This window comes from Symphalangus syndactylus, chromosome X (assembly GCF_028878055.3).
Source record: "Symphalangus syndactylus isolate Jambi chromosome X, NHGRI_mSymSyn1-v2.1_pri, whole genome shotgun sequence".
Taxonomy (NCBI): Eukaryota; Metazoa; Chordata; class Mammalia; order Primates; family Hylobatidae; genus Symphalangus; species Symphalangus syndactylus.
In genome coordinates, this window is record NC_072447.2 from 137889862 (window position 1) to 137909298 (window position 19437).

Consider the following 19437-nt stretch of genomic DNA (forward strand, 5'->3'; position numbering starts at 1 on the left):
TATGCAACACAGAGACCTTGTCTCTACAAAAAAAATTTAAAAATTAACTGGCTTGGTGGCGTGCGTGTAGTCCTAGCTACTTGGGAGGCTGAGGTAGGAAAATCCCTTAAGCCCAAGAGGTTGAGGCTGCACTAAGCTATGATCGCTGCCATAGCAAGAGAGCAAGACTCTGTCTTATTTAAAAAAAAAAAAAAAAAAAAAAAAAAAGGAAAGAAAAAATTCTTTTTAGCAATGACATTTTTTTTTTCTGGATAACTCAGTGCAGCAACATTTACTAAATAGGAATACATGCAATTGTTTATTCCCCACAAACATCTCATAAATTTCTATTGCTACTTACTTATTGTTTAGGCAACAAACCTCACCCTACACTTAAAATTGAATTCCATGTATGCAGGTAGAAACAAGCAATCGAATAAGTAAGTAATCCACTATTACCAGTGCAACAGAAGGCCAATAATACACCTCTACTTCTCTAAAGAGAAAAGAGTATACAGCACTGTAGTTTTATTTTATTTTTTGAGATGGAGTTTCACTTTTGTTGCCCAGGCTGGAGTGCAATGGTGTGGTCTCGGCTCACTGCAATCTCTGTCTCCTGGGTTCAAGCGATTCTCCTGCCTCAGCCTCCCAAGTAGCTGGGATTACAGGCACCTGTCACCATGCCCAACTTTTTTTTTTTTTTTGTATTTTTAGTAGAGATGGGGTTTCACCATGTTGGCCAGGCTGGTCTTGAACTCCTGACCTCAGGTGATCCTCCCACCTCAGCTTCCCAAAGTGCTGGGATTACAGGCGTGAGCCACTGCACCCAGCCAAGCACTGTAATTCTTGTGAGTTTTCTGCAATTCCATTTATTTTATTTTGTTCTTACTAGGGAACACAAAACAATTAGGTCAAAGTAACACATTTATTTGGCAAGAGACTACATTTCTTTGTAATAGCTCTTGCTTATTGTGTACTGAATGAAAATTTTTTAAAATGTGCAAAAACACATTCTCAAAGATACATCATTTTATGGCTTTGAGCTGGTGAAAAAGTATTCAAAAGAAAAGAATTCTGCTTCTCATTCTCACAGAAGATTTAAACAAATACAGTGTACTTGTTAGCTTAAATTAAGGGCTGGTCAATGGATCCATCTGGTCACCACTAGTTCTAAAATAAAAATTAAATATGAACAGCTTGAACAATCATTTATCTGACACTCTAAGATGAAATTATCTGGAAGAGCTCAAATAATATTTTACAGATGAGTGGTTACACAACTGCTTCCTGTTTATATAGATTAACTTCCAGGCTTTTAGTTGAATCACTTCAGATGAACTTCTATTACCATTGTTCTTAGACTGTAGTATTATAGTTTTCCAAATGTCACTATAATAGCAGTATGTTCCAAAGAAAGCTAAATCCCCTATTATAGCTGGAGAAATTTAAAGGAATAAGTCAGAACTTTACCTTTATAAGCATCCCTGGTATGACTAAAACCACAACAATGAGAAAATGTTCATGGAGATACTAACATATACATGAGCTCCAACATAATGAAATATTATTAAGTATTTGGCCGAATCTCTTAGAAACAATTTCGATAGACAAACTTTCGGCAAAAATTCAAAATATAATAAATGCCTATGTGAGAACAGCTTCAAGAAAATATCTTTTTTTTCAAGTTAAAAACATAAATATTAACACACTTAAAACGTGTTACCAGGAATTGATCTTGACTTACATATCCACACAACACTGAGGCTTTACTGCACCTGCAGCATCAACGACAACATACTTATTTGGAGTAGTACACAAAACTGAAAGAAAAAGTCACAATGGCCATTAGTGTTTTTTTTTTTAATTAGTTTCTACAAGTAAAAAATTAGTAGGGACCAATTAAAAACCCAGAAAATAGAGCTAGGAGACTCACCTTTGAACTTTAAGGCAAACTCATAGGGATTGTACAGTGTCAACACTTGCTTATGTGTTGACTGATCATCTGCATAAAATATGAGCTCCGTGGGGAACACGAAAACAGGAAGATTTCCTTCCACTAACTCTGGTTGTCTTTTTTGTTGATGCATTGGCACTGAATCCCCCTTGCTGCAGTTTCTGTTTTTACAGTCTCAAATCTATTTTGGACTTTTCTTAGATTTAGTTAAAAACTCCAAAGCATTTTGGCAATCTAGAAATAGAAGGAGACAGCAAGAAGAAAAGTGAGTGATCCCAATTTTCATTAATCTATAGCCCCTACACAAAAAGTATATTTAGCATGCATTAAAATAGGCCCCTAAATCGGCCGGGTGCAGTAGCTCATGCCTGCAATCCCAGCACTTTGGGAGGTCGAGGCAGGCATATCACTTGAGGTCAGGAGTTCCAGACCAGCCTGGCTAATGTGGTGAAATGCTGTCTCTACTAAAAATACAAAATACAAAAATACAAAATCAAGAATACAAAAATTAGCCGGGTGTGGTAACACGCCTGTAGTCTCAGCTACTCAGGAGGCTGAGGCAGGAGAATCGCTTGAACCTGGGAGGTAAAGGTTGCAGTGACCCAAGATCACACTGCTGCACTCCAGCCTGGGCTACAGAGGGAGACTCCGACTCAAAAAAAAAAAAAAAAAGTCCTCAAATCACTTAAACATGCCTTTTGACTTCTTCCTTTGACTTACTTATATAGCTTTTACCAAATTATGCAAAAAAGTTTATATATGCTCCTTTCACATTGAGGATTTCAACCTATGATTAATAATCTAAATACTCAAAGGAATAAAGAAGTCTTTCTCAAATTAATGACCCCCTTTCAAAGAGGTGAGATCAAAGGGATATCGCTCTTTTTAAACCTCAGATTTTTTAAAAAGTAGAATAAATTAAGTATCGTCACAACTGATTTTGCATGAGTCCAGCAGAATTCTTAAAGACTAAAAAATAAACACAAAGTAAGTTTCCATGATTTCTGGAGAAAACCATGAGAATCACTTTTACACTCATGTCAACAATATTTAGTGCCTTCTTGGCAGCATGGGTGGGAGAGTTCTTTTAATCTTTTTTTTACTGAAACCAGAAACAAGCTAAAATGTCTTGAAAGGAGGCCGAATGACCACACATGCTAAGCAGTCCTTGGAATGTTTTTATGAAAATGTGAAGTCAGTAAGCGGGGCTTTGGCATGTGAGTGGCATTGTGCCTCTCCATCCTACATCAAGTACACATGCTTTGTGAAAGCTGTTCTCCAACTTCAGAGGCTTTTTTGGATTCCCTCTGGGTTCCTGAATACGTTCCGGATAGCTATAACTGACAGAAGTCTGAATGCCTGATAAGCATGATGTTTCTGTATTTATTTCCTAATCCCATTTTAATCAATATTCTTATTTACCAAGCACATCAAGTGTGCCCTTTTTTTCTTTTAAGAGACAAGGTCTCCCTATGTTGCCCTGGTTGGATTTGAACTCCTGGCCTCAAGCAATCCTCCTGCCTCAGCCTCCGGAGTAGCTGGGACTACAGGTGTGCCCCCACAATTGAAACATAGCTTTTAAAAATAAAATGCAAAAGCTAAAATGTACAATCAGAGAAAATATCTGATTTTTACCCTGTAGATCACACCTTTAAAATAAACTATAAGCCATTTAACAGTTTCAAGTTCAGGTTCTCATACTTTCAAAGAAAAATAAAACAAATGAATGAATTATTTGGTTTTACCAGCTATTGAGGCTCATATGCTCTGATTCTGATAGAGGCCTTTCCAACTTCTATCAAATAGGAGCTATATAGTCATGTATGCAAATATTTATTCTTTTCTTTCAGCTGGACATCTATTATATGCCAAGAACTATGTCAGAAGCTGAGCAGAGATACAAAGATAATAATGCACAGGCTCTACTCTCAAGAAGTTCAAGTCTAACTGACAAGCAAAAATATTGAAGCTACCTCTATTATAATAGATGCTTATAAGGATACCATGGTATATATGGTGCTAGAGAATCAGAAGACTACATAAATAATTCTACCTGTAAGAAAGGCCAGGAGTTGGCTGGGCGCAGTGGCTCACACCTGTAATCCCAGCACCTTGGGAGGCTGAGGCAGGCGGATCACCTGATGTCGGGAGTTCGAGACCAGCCTGACCAACATGGAGAAACCCCATCTCTACTAAAAATACAAAATTAGCCAGGCGTGGTGGCGGGCGCCTGTAGTCCCAGCTACTCGGGAGGCTAAGGCAGGAGAATTGCTTGAACCCGAGAGGCGGAGGTTGCAGTGAGCCGAGATCGCTGGGCAACAAGAGTGAAATTCCGTCTCAAAAAAAAAAAAATAAATTAAATAAATAAATAAATAAATAAACAACAAAAAACCAAAGTTGACAGGCCTCCTGCCTCCTAGTCCAGTATTCTTTCCACTATACTGTCTGTCCACTTCAATAAATAAAACTAAGGCTAGATGCGGTGACTCATGCCTGTAATCCAAGCACTTTGGGAATCCAAGGTGGGAGGATTTATTGCGCCCAGGAGTTCAAAATCATCCTGGGCAATATGGCAAAATCCTGTCTCTACAAAGAATACAAAAATTAGCTGAGGGTGGTGGCACATGCCTGTAGTCCCAGCTACTCAGAGGGCTGAGGTGGGAGGATCATGAGTCCAGGGACATTGAGGCTACAGTGAGCCATGACCACGCCACTGCACTCCAGCCTGGGTAACAAACTGAGATTTTGTCTCATAAAAAGAAAATAAAATAAAACAGAACTAAGATGATCAAGTTCCTGGGTTTATTAAAAAATAATAATAATAATAAGATTATTCTAAAAGGCATCCGATTAAATAATTCTAATTTTGCATTTTTATTTCTTCTACTCAAAAGCATACACATTTCTATTGGGATAATGTGCTCTCAGAAGTTTGATGTGTTCTCTTTTTTTTTTTTCAATAAAAAATGGTAAGCTGTATAATTACTATCTTAGGAAGCATTAGGAAAAGAACATCCAAATTTGGCATCACAAAATTATATGCACCATCTCATTCTAAAACTCTGTCGAGATGAGAATTTAATTTAGGATAAAAGGTGGTATCTCTGATTTGTGGAGGATAGATTAATCAATAAAAGTTGGCTAAATCAGGTATCTATCTAGAAAAAAAAATTATCCTTCACTCCTTAATCAGGGAAACTTCTAAACAGATAAAAGTTTTTTTTAAAAAAAGTAAAATTAAAAAATAATAATAAAGCCATAAATACTCTAGAAGAAACAATGAGAAAAACAAACAAACAAAAAAACCTCGGCCGGGCGCGGTGGCTCATGCTTGTAATCCCAGCACCTTGGGAGGCCGAGGCGGGCGGATCACGAGGTCAGGAGATCGAGACCACAGTGAAACCCCGTCTCTACTAAAAATACAAAAAATTAGCCAGGCGTGGTGGCGGGCGCCTGTAGTCCCAGCTACTCGGAGAGGCTGAGGCAGGAGAATGGCGTGAACCCGGGAGGCGGAGCTTGCAGTGAGCCGAGATTGCGCCACTGCACTCCAGCCTGGGCGACAGAGCAAGACTCCGTCTCAAAAAAAAAAAAAAAAAAAAAAAAAAAAAAAAAAAAAAACCCTCAGGCTTTCTAACAATGATTTAAAAACAGAAACCAAATTGTTCTTTTTTTTTTCACTTAGAAATTGTCCCTGGCTGGGCATATGGGCATAGTGGCTCACGCCTCTAATCCTAGTGCTTTGGGAGGCCGAGGTGGGCGGATCACCTGAGGTCAGGAGTTCGAGACCAGCCTGACCAACATGGTGAAACTCCGTCTCTATTAAACATACTAAAATTAGCCAGGCGTGGTGGCGTGTGCCTGTAGTCCCAGCTACTTGGGAGGCTGAGGCAGGAGAATCACTGGAACCCAGCAGGTGGAGCTTGCAGTGAGCCAAGATCACGCCACTGCCCTCCACCCTGGGTGACAGAGTGAAACTCCATCTCAAAAAAAGAAAAAAAAAAAAAAAGAAAAGAAACTGTTCTGAAGGCCAGGCTCGGTGGCTCACACCTGTAATCCCAACATTTTGGGAGGCCAAGGCAGGCAGATCATGAGGTCAGGAGTTTGAGACCAGCCTGGCCAACATGGTGAAACCCCGTCTCTACTAAAAATACAAACATTAGCCAGGCATAGTGGCATGTGCCTGTAATCCCAGCTACTCGGGAGGCTGAAACAGAGAGTTGCTTGAACCTAGGAGGTGGAGGTTGCAGTGAGCCGAGATTGTGTCACTGCACTCCAGCCTGGGCAACAGAGCAAGAATCCGTCTTGGGAAAAAAACAAACAAACAAATGAAAAACTGTCCCTGAAGACAGAAACAAACAAAAAATGATAAATTCATCTGTATAACTTTTTAAACTCGCATGGCAAAAAAATTTTATAAGCAAAGCCAAAAGAACATTTGCAATTCATATCACAGGCAATAGTTTCCCTACTATATGGAGGGCCTACAAATTACTGAGAAAAAGACAACTCAATATAAAATTATATTAAATTATTGTTTGTCAATTAAAACTAAAACAAAAAAATAGTAAACTATAATATTTCATAGAAAAGGGACATAAAAGTTGTCCTTGAACTTAACAAAAGGATGTTTAACCTCACTCACAGCAAAGGAAATCCAAGCTAAAGCCATACTATGACACAATTTTTTACCTGTTCCATTAGTAAAACTCAAATTTTGATAGCATATGATGGGAACAATCAAGCATGTGCTTACATTGTTTGTAGGGAGGTGAATTGGCATAACCACTACATGTGCCAAAATTAAATGCACATAGCCTCAGTTCCAGAAATTGTACATCTAGGGATTTATCTGGCATATATATTCCCCTTGTGTGAAGTCATGCAGGCGAAAGGTTTCTCTGCAGTGCTGAGGGTTAAATAAAATGATTTATGTGAAACAACATGGAACAGAACTTGGCACCCAGTAAGAGCTAGTTTTTTGTTGTTAATAGCAAAAGACTGGAAACAAGCCAGGCGAGGTGGCTCATCCCTGTAATCTTAGCACTTTGGGAGGCCAAGGCGGGCGGATCACCTGAGGTCAGGAGTTCGAGACCAGCCTGAACAACATGGTGAAACTCTGTCTCTACTAAACATACTAAAATTAGCCGGGCGTGGTGGTGCATGCCTGTAATCCCAGCTACTAGGGAGGCTGAGGCAGGAGAATCACTTGAACCTGGGAGGCGGAGGTTGCAGTGAGCCAAGATCATGCCACTGCACTCCAACCTGGCAGACAGAGTGAGACTCCATCTGAAAAAAAAAAAAAAAAAAAAAAAAAAAAGGAGATTGGAAACAGCCCAACTGTCCATTAAAAGAGGATTCATTAAATAAAGTACAGTCTATCCATTCATTGGGATACCAGATATCAAGAGGAGACTGTGTAGTTGGAGACGGACTGATCTTCAGGAGGTAGTGTTAAGTGAGAAACGCAAGGAACAGTGCAGTGTGTAACGCATGCTGCCATTTGTATAAAAAGGGAGATAAGGCCGGGCGCGGTGGCTCACTCCCAGCACTTTGGGAGGCCGAGTTGGGCGGATCATGAGGTCAGAAGATCAAGACCATCCTGGCTAACACAGTGAAACCCCGTCTCTACTAAAAATACAAAAAAATTAGCCAGGCGTGGTGGTGGGCGCCTGTAGTCCCAGCTACTCGGGAGGCTGAGGTAGGAGAATGGCGTGAACCCAGGAGGCGGAGCTTGCAGTGAGCCAAGATCACGCCACTGCACTCCAGCCTGGGAGACAGAGACAGACTCTGTCTCAGAAAGAAGAAAAAAAAGGGGGGGAGATAAAAGAATATGTAAATCTATTGTCTTGGATACGGGTGAAATTCTTTGGAAGGATATCCACGTTTGTCCCTGGAGAGAGAAACAGGGGTGGGAGGAATTTTTCTCTGGATATCCTTTTGTATCTTTTGAATTCTGAAGTCTTTGAATACTTACTAAAAAAAAAAACAAATTAAGTAACAACTCTACTAGGTCCTACTTTGAAAAAGGTGCCTGTTTTGAAACACAAGAGGGAATTTAGAAGGAATGTGAAAAATCTCTGCTAACTGTATTTTCTAGTTTATAATTCTCTAAAAACATATTGAAAACCTTAAACTATGGGCGCTAAATAGAATAATTTCGATTATTTAAAATAATTTACATGCAACAGAAACTCATAATGAGAAAAAGATTTAAGATAACTTGCAAACTTAAGAATATGTATAACTCTAATGTGAAACTATTTGTTTTAAAAGAATATGAAATGGCTCATAAATCTGACTGGGAAGTCAAAATTAACCACACAGACAAATGCTAAACTCTTGGTTCTAACTTTAAGAAGAAGTTAGTCAACAGAGGTCAAAGTAGAAATTTTACTTTTACTATCTTTGAATAATGGCACAGTAGAAATTCTTTTTCTTTTAATTTCAAACCTTTCTCTTTGTGAGTTGAACATGTACTCATTTTCCCATGAATCACAAATAGGCTATCTCCTTGTTACTATGAAAGAAGGGTTTAATAATTTTTGAGCAGTTTACTATTATTTCTTTTCCTATCTCTGTTCCCATTTATCACTTTTTTTTTTTTTTTGAGATGGAGTTTCGCCCTTGTTGCCCAGGCTGGAGTGCAATGGCATGATCTTGGCTCACCGCAACCTCTGCCTCCTGGGTTCAAGCGATTCTCGTGCCTCAGCCTCCTGAGTAGCTGGGATTAGAGGTGCACGCCACCACGCCTGGCTAATTTTTTTTTTTTTTTTTGGATTTTTGTAGAGACGGGGTTTCACCATGCTGGCCAGGCTGGTCTTGAACTCCTGACTTCGTGATCTGCCGACCTCGGCCTCCCAAAGTGGTGGGATTACAGGCATGAGCCACCGTGCCCAGCTTGTCTTGGCTAAGATATAAGTTGCATCCTAAACTCTAACCAGTGGAAATTAGGGAAGAATTGGCACCAGGTCAACAGAGCAGTATTAGCAACTGTGCCAATGAACATAAGGTGTTAACACCTGCCTTGAATTGATAAGTTTTCTGGAGACTAACACTTTCTCTTTGCTGCAGACCATATTACCAAATGATAAAGTGCAAAAATCCTGGGGAGAGATTATATACTAAACTGGTAAAAACTTATTGTAAATCGGTTTCTGAGGTTGCTTTCCAAAAGTCAAGTGCACACCAAGTCAGAGTTAGTTGGTTCCCACTTTTCTCATTTGACAGATGTGGGAAGCAGGCCCAGGATGGTTAAGAGACTTATCCAAGGTTGCACAGGGTATTGGTGGCAGAACTCTGGTCTCCAGGCTTACACTTCCTTATACAGTCATCCCTTCTATGTCTCAATTAAGTCCTGCCTCAGCCGGGCGTGGTGGCTCACGCCTGTAATCCCAGCACTCTGGGAGGCTGAGGCGGGCAGATCACCTGAGGTCAAGAGTTCGAGACCAGCCTGGCCATCATGGTGAAACCCCGTCTGTACTAAAATACAAAAATTAGCTGGGCGCGGTGGTGCATGCCTGTAATCCCAGCTACTCAGGAGGCTGAGGCAGAAGAATTGCTTGAATCTGGGAGGTGGAGGTTGCATTGAGCCGAGATCGCACTACTGCACCCCAACCTGGGCAACAGAGCGAAACTCCATCTCAAAAAAAAAAAAAAAAAAAAAAAAAAAAAAAAGTCCTGCCTCCCTGATGCTGACTACCACACATGCCCTAATCTGTAGCAATTGTCCCTGCTTATCAAGAAGATCAGAGTTCTCAAAGGATGATCCAAAATTCAAATCACAACTAAGTCTGCATTATCTTCATTTGTGTTTCCTTTTCAGTTTTATAAAGAAAAATCAAGAGACAATTTCACTTACTGAGTTGCACACACTATTTTCCTGATGATGAAACAGCTATAGTTGTCAGGAACTATTCATCAGGGCATTAATAACGAAGGTTTGCTGCATTCTTCCTCTCTGGACAGCAAAATTTTACTCATTTTTCAAAACCTAATTCAAATTCCCCTTCCCTGGCTGGGCACAGTGGCTCATGCCTGTAATCCCAGCACTTTGGGAGGCTGAGGCGGGTGGATCACTTGAGGCCAGGAGTTCGAGACCAGCCTGGCCAACATGGCGAAACCCTGTCTCTACTAAAAATACAAAAAAATTAGCTGGGCGTGGTGCACACATGTAATCCTAGCTACTCGGGAGGCTGAGGTGGGAGAATTGCTTGAACCAGGGAGGCAGAGGTTGCACCCAGGCTGGAGTGCATTGGCACGATCTCAGCTCACTGCAGCCTCAAACTCCTGGGCTCAAGTGATTCTTCCACCTCAGCCTCCCAAGTAGCTGGGAACACAGGTATGTGCCACCACTCCTGGCTAATTTTTTAAAAAAATTTATGTAGAGACATGGTCTCCCTATGTTGTCCAGGCTGGTCTTGAACTGCTGGACTGAAGCAATCCTCCCACCTTGGCCTCCCAAAGTGCTGAGATTACAGGCATGAGCCACTGCACCCAGCCAGAATGGAATATTTTGACATTTGTTTTGTGTGCATTAATTTTGACTCCTCAGTTAGATTTTAGGTATAATGCCATACTGTTTTTTGGTGGGATGCTTTTGTTTTTTGCACCCCTCACAGGCCCAAGGTCAGTGCTGGGCACTTAGCAGATAGCTAAAAGCTTATCAGTTATCCTACAGATGTCTACTAATAACTGTCTCCTCCACTGGGGAACATTCCCCCCACCACTCGCCCGTCATAGCTGAACACACTTTGTCTATACAAGACAAGCAAGGGATCCTAATTAGAGGAGCAGTAAATCTTAAGTGGCTGCTCACCATGGGTTGGGGTAAGAGGAGAGAGCAGAGAGAATCAGCACTCCCAGTTGCCTCTCTTCCCCTCTTCTCCCCTCCCCTCCTTCTGTTTCCCTCTGATTTTCCTTGGCTCTTCAGTGCCTAACTGTGCCAGCAAGCATTTAGAAATCTGAGGCTCCAACATACTTCTGACCTCACAGGCAGAGAGCGCAGCTGAGATCTGGTGATACAGGAAACTCTCTTGACTTCCTCACCTTTACCAAAGGCACAGAAAAACAATCCTGAATGAAATTATAAAGAAAACCTTATGTGTGCACACCACCTTGTGACCAGTTTGCAAACTACTTTGACACAAAAAGAAGCATAAACACTCTGAGATATTCACACATGCCTGCCACTACCATCAATCCAAGGAGACCAGTACCGCAAAGTATGATGGTTTTTTCCATTTTCCTCACTTTGCATTGACCAGAGGAATGAAAAGATAAGACTTTGAGATAAACAGGAATCCATTTTACCACCATAGATACAAAACTTAGAGACCGTTAAGGAGCACTGAAACCACTTTCATAGCATTTTCTCATTTGCACCCCGCAACCTGTTTTTAGGAAGAGGAGGCCGCAGGCCGGGCGCAGTGGCTCACGCCTGTAATCCCAGCACTTTGGGAGGCCGAGGCGGGCGGATCACAAGGTCAGGAGATCGAGACCATCCTGGCTAACACGGTGAAACCCCGTCTCTACTAAAAATACAAAAAATTAGCCGGGCGTGGTGGCAGGCGCCTGCAGTCCCAGCTACTCGGGAGGCTGAGGCGGGAGAATGGTGTGAACCCGGGAGGCGGAGCTTGCAGTGAGCCGAGATCGCGCCACTGCACTCCAGCCTGGGCGACAGAGCGAGACTCCTTCTCAAAAAAGAAAAAAGAGGAGGCTGCAAGAAGCAAGTGAAATACGTGGATCAAAGTTTGAAAACAGTTAAGGATGATTCAAAGTACAGCCTTCACCCAGAAACTGGTGACCCATCTGCTTGGTCACAGTGTACCAGCTACTTAACTCTCTCTCCCTGGTTCTTGCTGTTTACTCTGATTAAGGTTCCCAGCTCCACCTTCAGGTCAGCTCCCTTTTATCTGGGCACAGGGGCTATCTCCTTCTTCCATACTCTGTGCAATCCTTGCCAATGACCAACTAAATACTAAATTGTTATGAGCGATATGTTATTTTCCTTTAGTCTCACTAGCATTAAAACCTCCTTCCCTCCCACTTGATAAACTCAGTTGGCCTCCTCTGAATTCCCAGTACTGTTTATTAGGGTTTTTAATTGCTGGCATTTTCCTAAAGTCATAACAAGTGACGTTCTAATGTTTACTTTCTACTTTAATGTTCATTGCTTAATATTTGGCACTTTTGTTTTTATATATTTTCTAGATTTTTGGTATGCTTTGCTATTTTAACTAATGGGATTGACTGCTATAAATAATATGTACTGATTGGCTAATCTATATTCAAGATTTAAAAGTTGAGTAGTACACATTTTAAGATTTTTTAAAAAAGAATACCCTAATGTCTCTTTGAAAACAATTCATATTTTCAAATGTGTTATTTACACCCAGGTTATAATTAATGTGTTGTTTCCATGTTTTACAACATCTCAGTATGTCCTCATTTCAAGATGCGCAATTTTCAAAGCAAAATCCATATTATGGCCGGGCGCGGTGGCTCACGCTTGTAATCCCAGCACTTTGGGAGGCCGAGGCTGGCAGATCACGAGGTCAGGAGATCGAGACCACAATGAAACCCCGTCTGTACTAAAAATACAAAAAATTAGCCGGGTGTGGTGGTGGGCGCCTGTAGTCCCAGCTACTCGGAGAGGCTGAGGCAGGAGAATGGTGTGAACCTGGGAGGCGGAGCTTGCAGTGAGCCGAGATTGCGCCACTGCACTCCAGCCTGGGCGACAGAGCGAGACTCCGTCTCAAAAAAAAAAAAAAAAAAATCCATATTATATGATTATATATATATGTTGCTACATGTAACACTCAGAAGTTTTGGAATCACAAATTCATGGCTGGGCATGGTGACTCACGCCTATAATCCCAGCACTTTGGGAGGCCGAGGTGGGCAGGATCACCTGAGGTTAGGAGTTCAAGACCAACCTGGCCAACATGGCAAATCCCCATCTCTACTAAAAATACAAAAATGAGCTGGGCATGGTGGCGGGCGCCTGTAATCCCAGCTACTTGGGAGGCTGAGGCAAGAGAATCACTTGAGCCCAGAAGGCGGAGGTTGCAGTGAGCCAAGATCGCACCACTGCACTCCAGCCTGGGCAACAGAGCGAGACTCTGTCTCAAAAAAAAAAAAAAAATCACAGATTCACTCAACAAACATTTCCTGAGCACTTATTATATACGAGGCACTGTGCTAGGGAATATGGAGACAAGATGAAAATATTTTGTCAGCCTTCCAAAAACTCAGACTAGCAGGAAAAACAGATATACAGCAGTAATTAGTATATGATGTGAGCAGTGTCAAACTGCTGATAGACATAAAGTGCTCTGGGAGCATAAAGAAAGTGATCATCTGCCTTAAGACTAGTCTGCAGGGCCGGGCGCGGTGGCTCAAGCCTGTAATCCCAGCACTTTGGGAGGCCAAAGCGGGCGGATCACGAGGTCAGGAGATCGAGACCATCCTGGCTAACACGGCGAAACCCCGTCTCTACTAAAAATACAAAAAAAAAAAATTAGCCGGGCGTGTTGGCGGGTGCCTGTAGTCCCAGCTACTCGGGAGGCTGAGGCAGGAGAATGGCGTGAACCCGGGAGGCGGAGCTTGCAGTGAGCCGAGATGGCACCACTGCACTCCAGCCTGGGGGACAGAGCAAGACTCCGTCTCAAAAAAAAAAAAAAAAAAAAAAAAAAAAGACTAGTCTGCAGTAGAAGTGGAGGGCCGGGTGAATTCCAGGAAGAATGTGTGTAGAAGCATGAAAGGGATGCTTAAAATGAGCTTTGGCATTGCATATGGTTAAAAATAGCAAATATGGGGAGAGGGGCAAGTTTCGGCTAGAAAGGTAAGTTAGAGGCAGATTGTGCAAGATTTTGTGAACGTTTTGGGGTTTAGACTTGATTCCTTATGCCAGTGGTTCTGGCTTGTTAGAAACACAAATTCTTGGTTCTCACTCTAAACCTACTGAATCAGAAATTCTGGGATTGGGGCCCAGCCATCTGTTTTAACAAGTCTTCCAGGTGATTCCGATCCACATTAAACTTTGAGAACCACTGCTGCAGGCAATAGGAAACCACTTAAGGATTTTTCTTTTTTAAATATAGGGACAAGGTCTCGCTATGTTGCCCAGGCTGGTCTTGAACTCCTGGCCTCAAGCAACCTTCCTGCCTTGGCCTCCCAAAGCACTGGGGTTACAAGTGTAACTACAATTTTGCCTGGCCTTAAGGATTTTAAGCACAGAACTGACCAATTAAGATTTGAAGTTGGAGAGGGGTTGCCATTGACCATTCAAGCACAACACCTGACTCCTGAGTAGTTACCATAAAAAATAAAAAAACTGCTGAATGAATGTGGCATGAAGAAATGATGAGGGCCTAGGCTAAGGCTGCAGGAATGGAGAAGAAACAGATTTTAGAGATGTTTTACATGTGACCCAATTCAACCAGGTGACTAGGATATATCCATACAAAGGTGTAACTGAAATGGTTTTTATATAAAAGAAATCTGTAATTGTGTGGAATATATTGACTGCTAGGCTTGAAAAAAGTGGTCCTCATAGAACCTGGAAAAAGGGGAAGTCAAGAGCAAGTTCTTTGTGTTTCCATATAGCAAAGCTTGCCTTGGCTTGTACATGAGTCTTCTGGTCTGTTTGGCAGTTCTTCTCACTGAGAGTTAGCAAATTGCCATTCATGCTCATAGAAATCTTTTGAGTTTGGTTGGTGTGAATCAATCAGTGAGACTGACAATTTCTTGATGTGCCAATGAAATTTTGAACCTGGAAAAGCTGAAAACCAGACATTGGTTCTGGTGATCTAACCAAGGTACTGCTAAAGTAAGACTCTGCTAGAGCCTTCCTTTTTTAAAAAAATTCTAACTTCATCACTAATAACGCAGTCTGCCTAATTCAGGAAGAAGCTGGAATGAGTAAAAGAATCAGACTTTGTTCTCTGCCCTGAAGGTCAAGAAAGTCAACTGAAGCTGTTATTTCTAATTTTGGAGGCAGGATTTAGCTGAGGCCATCTTCGATTTCCCAATGAAGAGAGGTATAGGTCAACCTATATGGTTAATATACCTAATGAAAATTTTGCAGGGCTCCTATTTTTCTTTTCTTTTTGAGACAGAGTTTCGCTCTTGCTGCCCAGGCTGGAGTGCAATGGTGCCATCTCAGCTCACCGCAACCTCTGCTCCCGGATTCAAACTATTTGCCTGCCTCCACTTCCTGAGTAGCTGGGATTACAGGCATGCACCCCATGCCTGGCTAATTTTGTATTTTTAGTAGAGACGGGGTTTCTCCATGTTGGTCAGGCTGGTCTCGAACTCCCAACCTCAGGTGATCCACCTGCCTCGGCCTCCCAAAGTGCTGGGATTACAGGTGTGAGCCACCACTCCTCACCTTTTTTTTCTTTTTGAGACAGGGTCTCCCTCTGTCACCCAGGCTGGAGTGGAGTGGCATGGCCTCAGCTTAATGCAGCCTCGATCTCCTGGGTTCAAGCAATCTTCCCACCTCAGCCTCTCGAGTAGCTGGGACCACAGGTGCCAAGCCACTATGTCCAGCTAATTAAAAAAAAATTGGCCGGGCGCGGTGGCTCATGCCTGTAATCCCAGCACTTTGGGAGGCCGAAGTGGGTAGATCACAAGGTCAGGAGATCGAGACCATCCTGGCTAACACAACGAAACCCCATCTCTACTAAAAATACAAAAAATTAACTGGGTGTGGTGGCAGGCGCCTGTAGTCCCAGGTACTCGGGAGGCTGAGGCAGGAGAATGGCATGAACCCAGGAGGCAGAGTTTGCAGTGAGCCGAGATTGTGCCACTGCACACTCCAGCCTGGGCAACAAGAGACTCCATCTCAAAAAAAATAATAATAATGTTGGCCAGGCACGGTGGCTCACGCCTGTAATCCCAGCACTTTGGGAGGTCGAAGTGGGCAGATCACCTGAGGTCAGGAGTTCGAGACCAGCCTGGCCAACATTGGGAAATCGCGTCTCTACTAAAAATACAAAATAAAGTTGGCTGGGCATGGTGGCTCACGCCTGTAATCATAGTACTTTGGGAGACCGAGGTGGGCGGATCACTTGAGGTCAGGAGTTCGAGACCAGCCTGGTAGACATGGTGAAACCCTGTCTCCACTAAACATACAAAAATTAGCTGGGCATGGTGGTGCACTCCTGTAATCCCAGCTACTCGGGAGGCTGAGGTGGGAGATCGCTTGAGCCCAGGAGGCAAAGGTTGCAGTGAGCTGAGATTGCACCACTGCACTATAGCCTGGGCAACAGAGCAAGACCCTGTCTCAAAAAATATATATATTTTTGTAGACATGTAAAATGTCTATATATTCCATCTTAAACTTCTTTAAAAACAGAAAAAGAATAATAGCAAATTACTTTATTGGCCTATTAGGGAATGGAATAGCTTCTCTGATCATTTCTTAACTGTTAGTTTTCAGGAAATGGAGTTAAATGTAAAAGCTCTCTAAGGAAAGAAAAATAAAACACTTGGGAAGCAAATGTACATAAACAATTTAAGGAAGAAGCATGCATTGTTTTACAAGCTATTTGTTCTATTGTCTATTTTTGCCTATAAAGGAGTAACTTTATACCGAATATTGTCCATTACATTTAATTATATATTATTAATACATGTATGGAAAATCTATCACAGCTATCTCTTACAGAGTTGAAAAATTCCAAAATTTCAACTCTCCTAGTATTTAGGTATACCTGTTGTTTTAAGAGTTCAAGAAATGCTTCAGAAACTAGTTTAATCTTGCATCCCTATTGCGTATGCAGACGTGAACAACTTGAAAGACACATTTGGCCGTTTCCTGTTTTCCAGACTTCCCACAACCAACTATAAGTGTAATCTAAAAGTTGGTATCCACTCCATATTCAATATCCTGTATATAGTCTTTTCTAGGCAAAGAGATTTTCCAGTACTCAGAGTAAGTGTGGACAAGATATTCACCAAGAATATTAAATCCCATGTGTGCTTTGCCTGAAAAAGTAGACTTTCCCCTTTCTGTCTGGAATTCACATTAAGAACGCAATGCACTCCGAAAGAACAGGACTGCTTTTTAGGCAAGGTCCAAAGGACCCAATTTTTCACGTTTGAGTCCTCTTCTTATCTCCCTCAAAGGTCAATTTTCACTTAGTATTTGTCCTCTCGTTCCCCGACGTGAGAGCTCTCAGATTCTACTGGGGCAGATCTGCTACTTCAGCCGGAGAGGGCAGATGTCAATTACTTTCTTTCAAAGGGGAAAACCGCAGAACATTGATTAAGGGTAGGAGGGCTGGAGAGAGTACAAAATGGACTGTCCTAGGACTTCAGCTCCACCTGATTGGGGCCCAGCCTTCCCAGCCCTCGTCCCCACACCGGCCGCTCCATGTGAAACCGGTCATGTGAGCCTGTTTACAGCAGAGCAGCTGGTGCAACCATCAAGATCCATGCAGAGGTCCAGGGAGGGGGAAGGATACAGGCCACGCACCCCCTACACCCTACCCCATTTTTCCAAGAAGGCATTCGCTCTCCCCTCCCCGCCTCTCCACCCTACTTTCATCTCCCTCCAGGCAAAGAGAGCAGAGCTGAGGCTATCCCGGGACGCCTCGCTCCAACCCTGCTGATTTCCTTCCAGTTACTCGCTGGGGCAACCGGCTAGGCTGGAGGGAGGGCGAGGACGGTGTCATCCCAAACGGGGAGTCAACTTCCCTCCCCCAGCCGTCCTCGATGCGTCCACCAAAGAGTTGTCCCTAGAGCCGCATCCCCGGGGCAACCGAACTCCGTCGGGCAGGCACCGAGAGGCTCCCGAGCCTGCCTTTGCCCGGGCAGGAGCGAGCCACACACCAGCTGGCCAGACCCCGGGGCCAGGCGCCGCGGGCGACGGAGCCACCGCCAGTCACACACGGGACAAGAAAGGATCCCCCCCCCTTCTCCTCCCCGCCGCCCACCCGCATCCCGGCGCCGCGGAGCCCCGCTGTCAATCACAGAGCCAAGCTCCGGCTGTGGGGATGGGTCATTCTTTGGCGGGGGGCTCTCAGCCACGTAACTTCCACATTTTCCCGAAGTCAGAGGAAGTGGGTGACGGGACGGTGGGGGACTCTCACCTCGGCAACACCGGATTCCTCGGAAAGCAGCTGCGACTGCTCCTTCGCTCCTTTGTCAGCGTCTCTAGGCTGCACTGCCTGCTGGGATACCGGAGGACTCAAATGCCACCTCTCTCCGCCCTCGAGGATGAGCTGCGGCTCGGGGGTGGGAGGCGGGAGGAAGAAGAGGTGGGGCTGGGGGCGGGGCCGGAGCCTGGGGCGGGGCTTCGGCCTTGCCACCTGGCCTCTTGGGGTTTCTTAATTCATGCTCTAAACTTCTTCCTTCTCTGTCCTCTGATCTGCCCCTCCCCTCCCGCCTCCCCTTGAAGACACAGACTGGAGGCTCTCACAGAGGGCCATCTCTCTCTCTGCGTTCATTAGGCAGTCCCTCTTGCCTCCTGTCCTGTCTCACTCTCCTGCACACACTCACCCAGTGAGTACTCAAGGCTAGTGGCTTCTGTTCATACTTCTGAGACATGTCTTGTTGACCGCCTCTGGCTCCACCCCATCCTCAGAACCTGTTTAGGCCCCATGACTTTTTGCTTGGACTCCTTCAGTAGCCTCCTGTTTGGACTCTGCTTCCACTCTTACCTCAGTCTAAACCATCTCCCAGAAAGCAGCCAGAGGTATCGATCTAAGATGTACACATGACCACGTTACTTTTCTCCTTAAAATCTTTCCGTCTGAACAGTACCTACAACACCTTAGCATGGTATATAAAGTGGGCCAAGGCAGGCAGATCCCTTGAGGTCAGGAGTTCAAGACCAGCCTGGGCAACATGCTGAAACTCCATCTCCACTAAACATACAAAAATTAGCCAGGCGCCGTGGCTCACGCCTGTAATTCCAGCACTTTGCGAGGCTGAGGTGGGCAGGTCACTTGAAGCCAGGATTTCAAGACCAGCTTGGCCAACATGGCAAAACCCATCTCTACTAAAAATACAAAAATTAGCCAGGTGTGGTGGTGCATGCCTGTAGTCCCAGCTACTCTGGAAGCTGAGGCACGAGAATCGCTTGAATCTGGGAGGTCCAAGGCTGCAGTGAGCCAGTATCATTGTGCCACTGCACTCCAGCCGGGGTGACAGATGCTTTCTCAAAAAAAAAAAAAAAAATGGAAGTTGTACATATTTTCAGAGTTCAGGTGATATTTTGGTATCTTCATATAATGTGTAACAATCAAATCAGAGTAATTAGGATACCCATCACCTCAGAAGTTTGTCTTTTCTGGCCGGGCGCGGTGGCTGAAGCCTGTAATCCCAGCACTCTGGGAGGCCAAGGTGGGCGGATCATGAGGTCAGGAGATCGAGACCATCCTGGCTGACAGTGAAACCCCGTCTCTACTAAAAAATACAAAAAAAATTAGCCAGGCGTGGTGGCAGGCGCCTGTAGTCCCAGCTAACAGGGAGGCTGAGGCAGGAAAATGGTGTGA

At 43.7% G+C, this 19437-nt stretch overlaps 2 protein-coding genes across 5 annotated transcripts in view; one reads left to right on the plus strand and one right to left on the minus strand.

The window, feature by feature from the left end:
- MOSPD1 (motile sperm domain containing 1) overlaps positions 1-18171 on the minus strand; it is a 28189-nt gene extending 10018 nt beyond the window's left edge. For 2 of the 3 annotated variants that reach the window (XM_055267277.2, XM_055267276.2), the window contains exons 1-3: positions 18031-18171; positions 1913-2167; positions 1724-1799 (exon numbers count right to left, since the gene is read on the minus strand). In XM_055267277.2, coding sequence (XP_055123252.1) covers positions 1724-1799; positions 1913-2066 — 230 coding nt within the window. In that variant the 5' untranslated portion in view covers positions 2067-2167; positions 18031-18171. The remainder of the gene's footprint in view (positions 1-1723; positions 1800-1912; positions 2168-18030) is intronic. The other variant, XM_063635056.1, reaches the window with a different exon arrangement.
- The window catches only part of PABIR3 (PABIR family member 3), a 143792-nt gene that overhangs the window by 112123 nt on the left and 12232 nt on the right, over positions 1-19437 (plus strand). The window contains exon 13 of one of the 2 annotated variants that reach the window (XM_063635031.1): positions 3784-4284. The exons of the other annotated variant lie outside the window; for it this stretch is intronic. Within the exon in view, the coding sequence (XP_063491101.1) occupies positions 3784-3880 (97 nt within the window). The 3' untranslated portion in view covers positions 3881-4284. Of the gene's footprint in view, positions 1-3783; positions 4285-19437 lie in introns of those variants that run through there. 2 annotated transcript variants of the gene reach the window in all.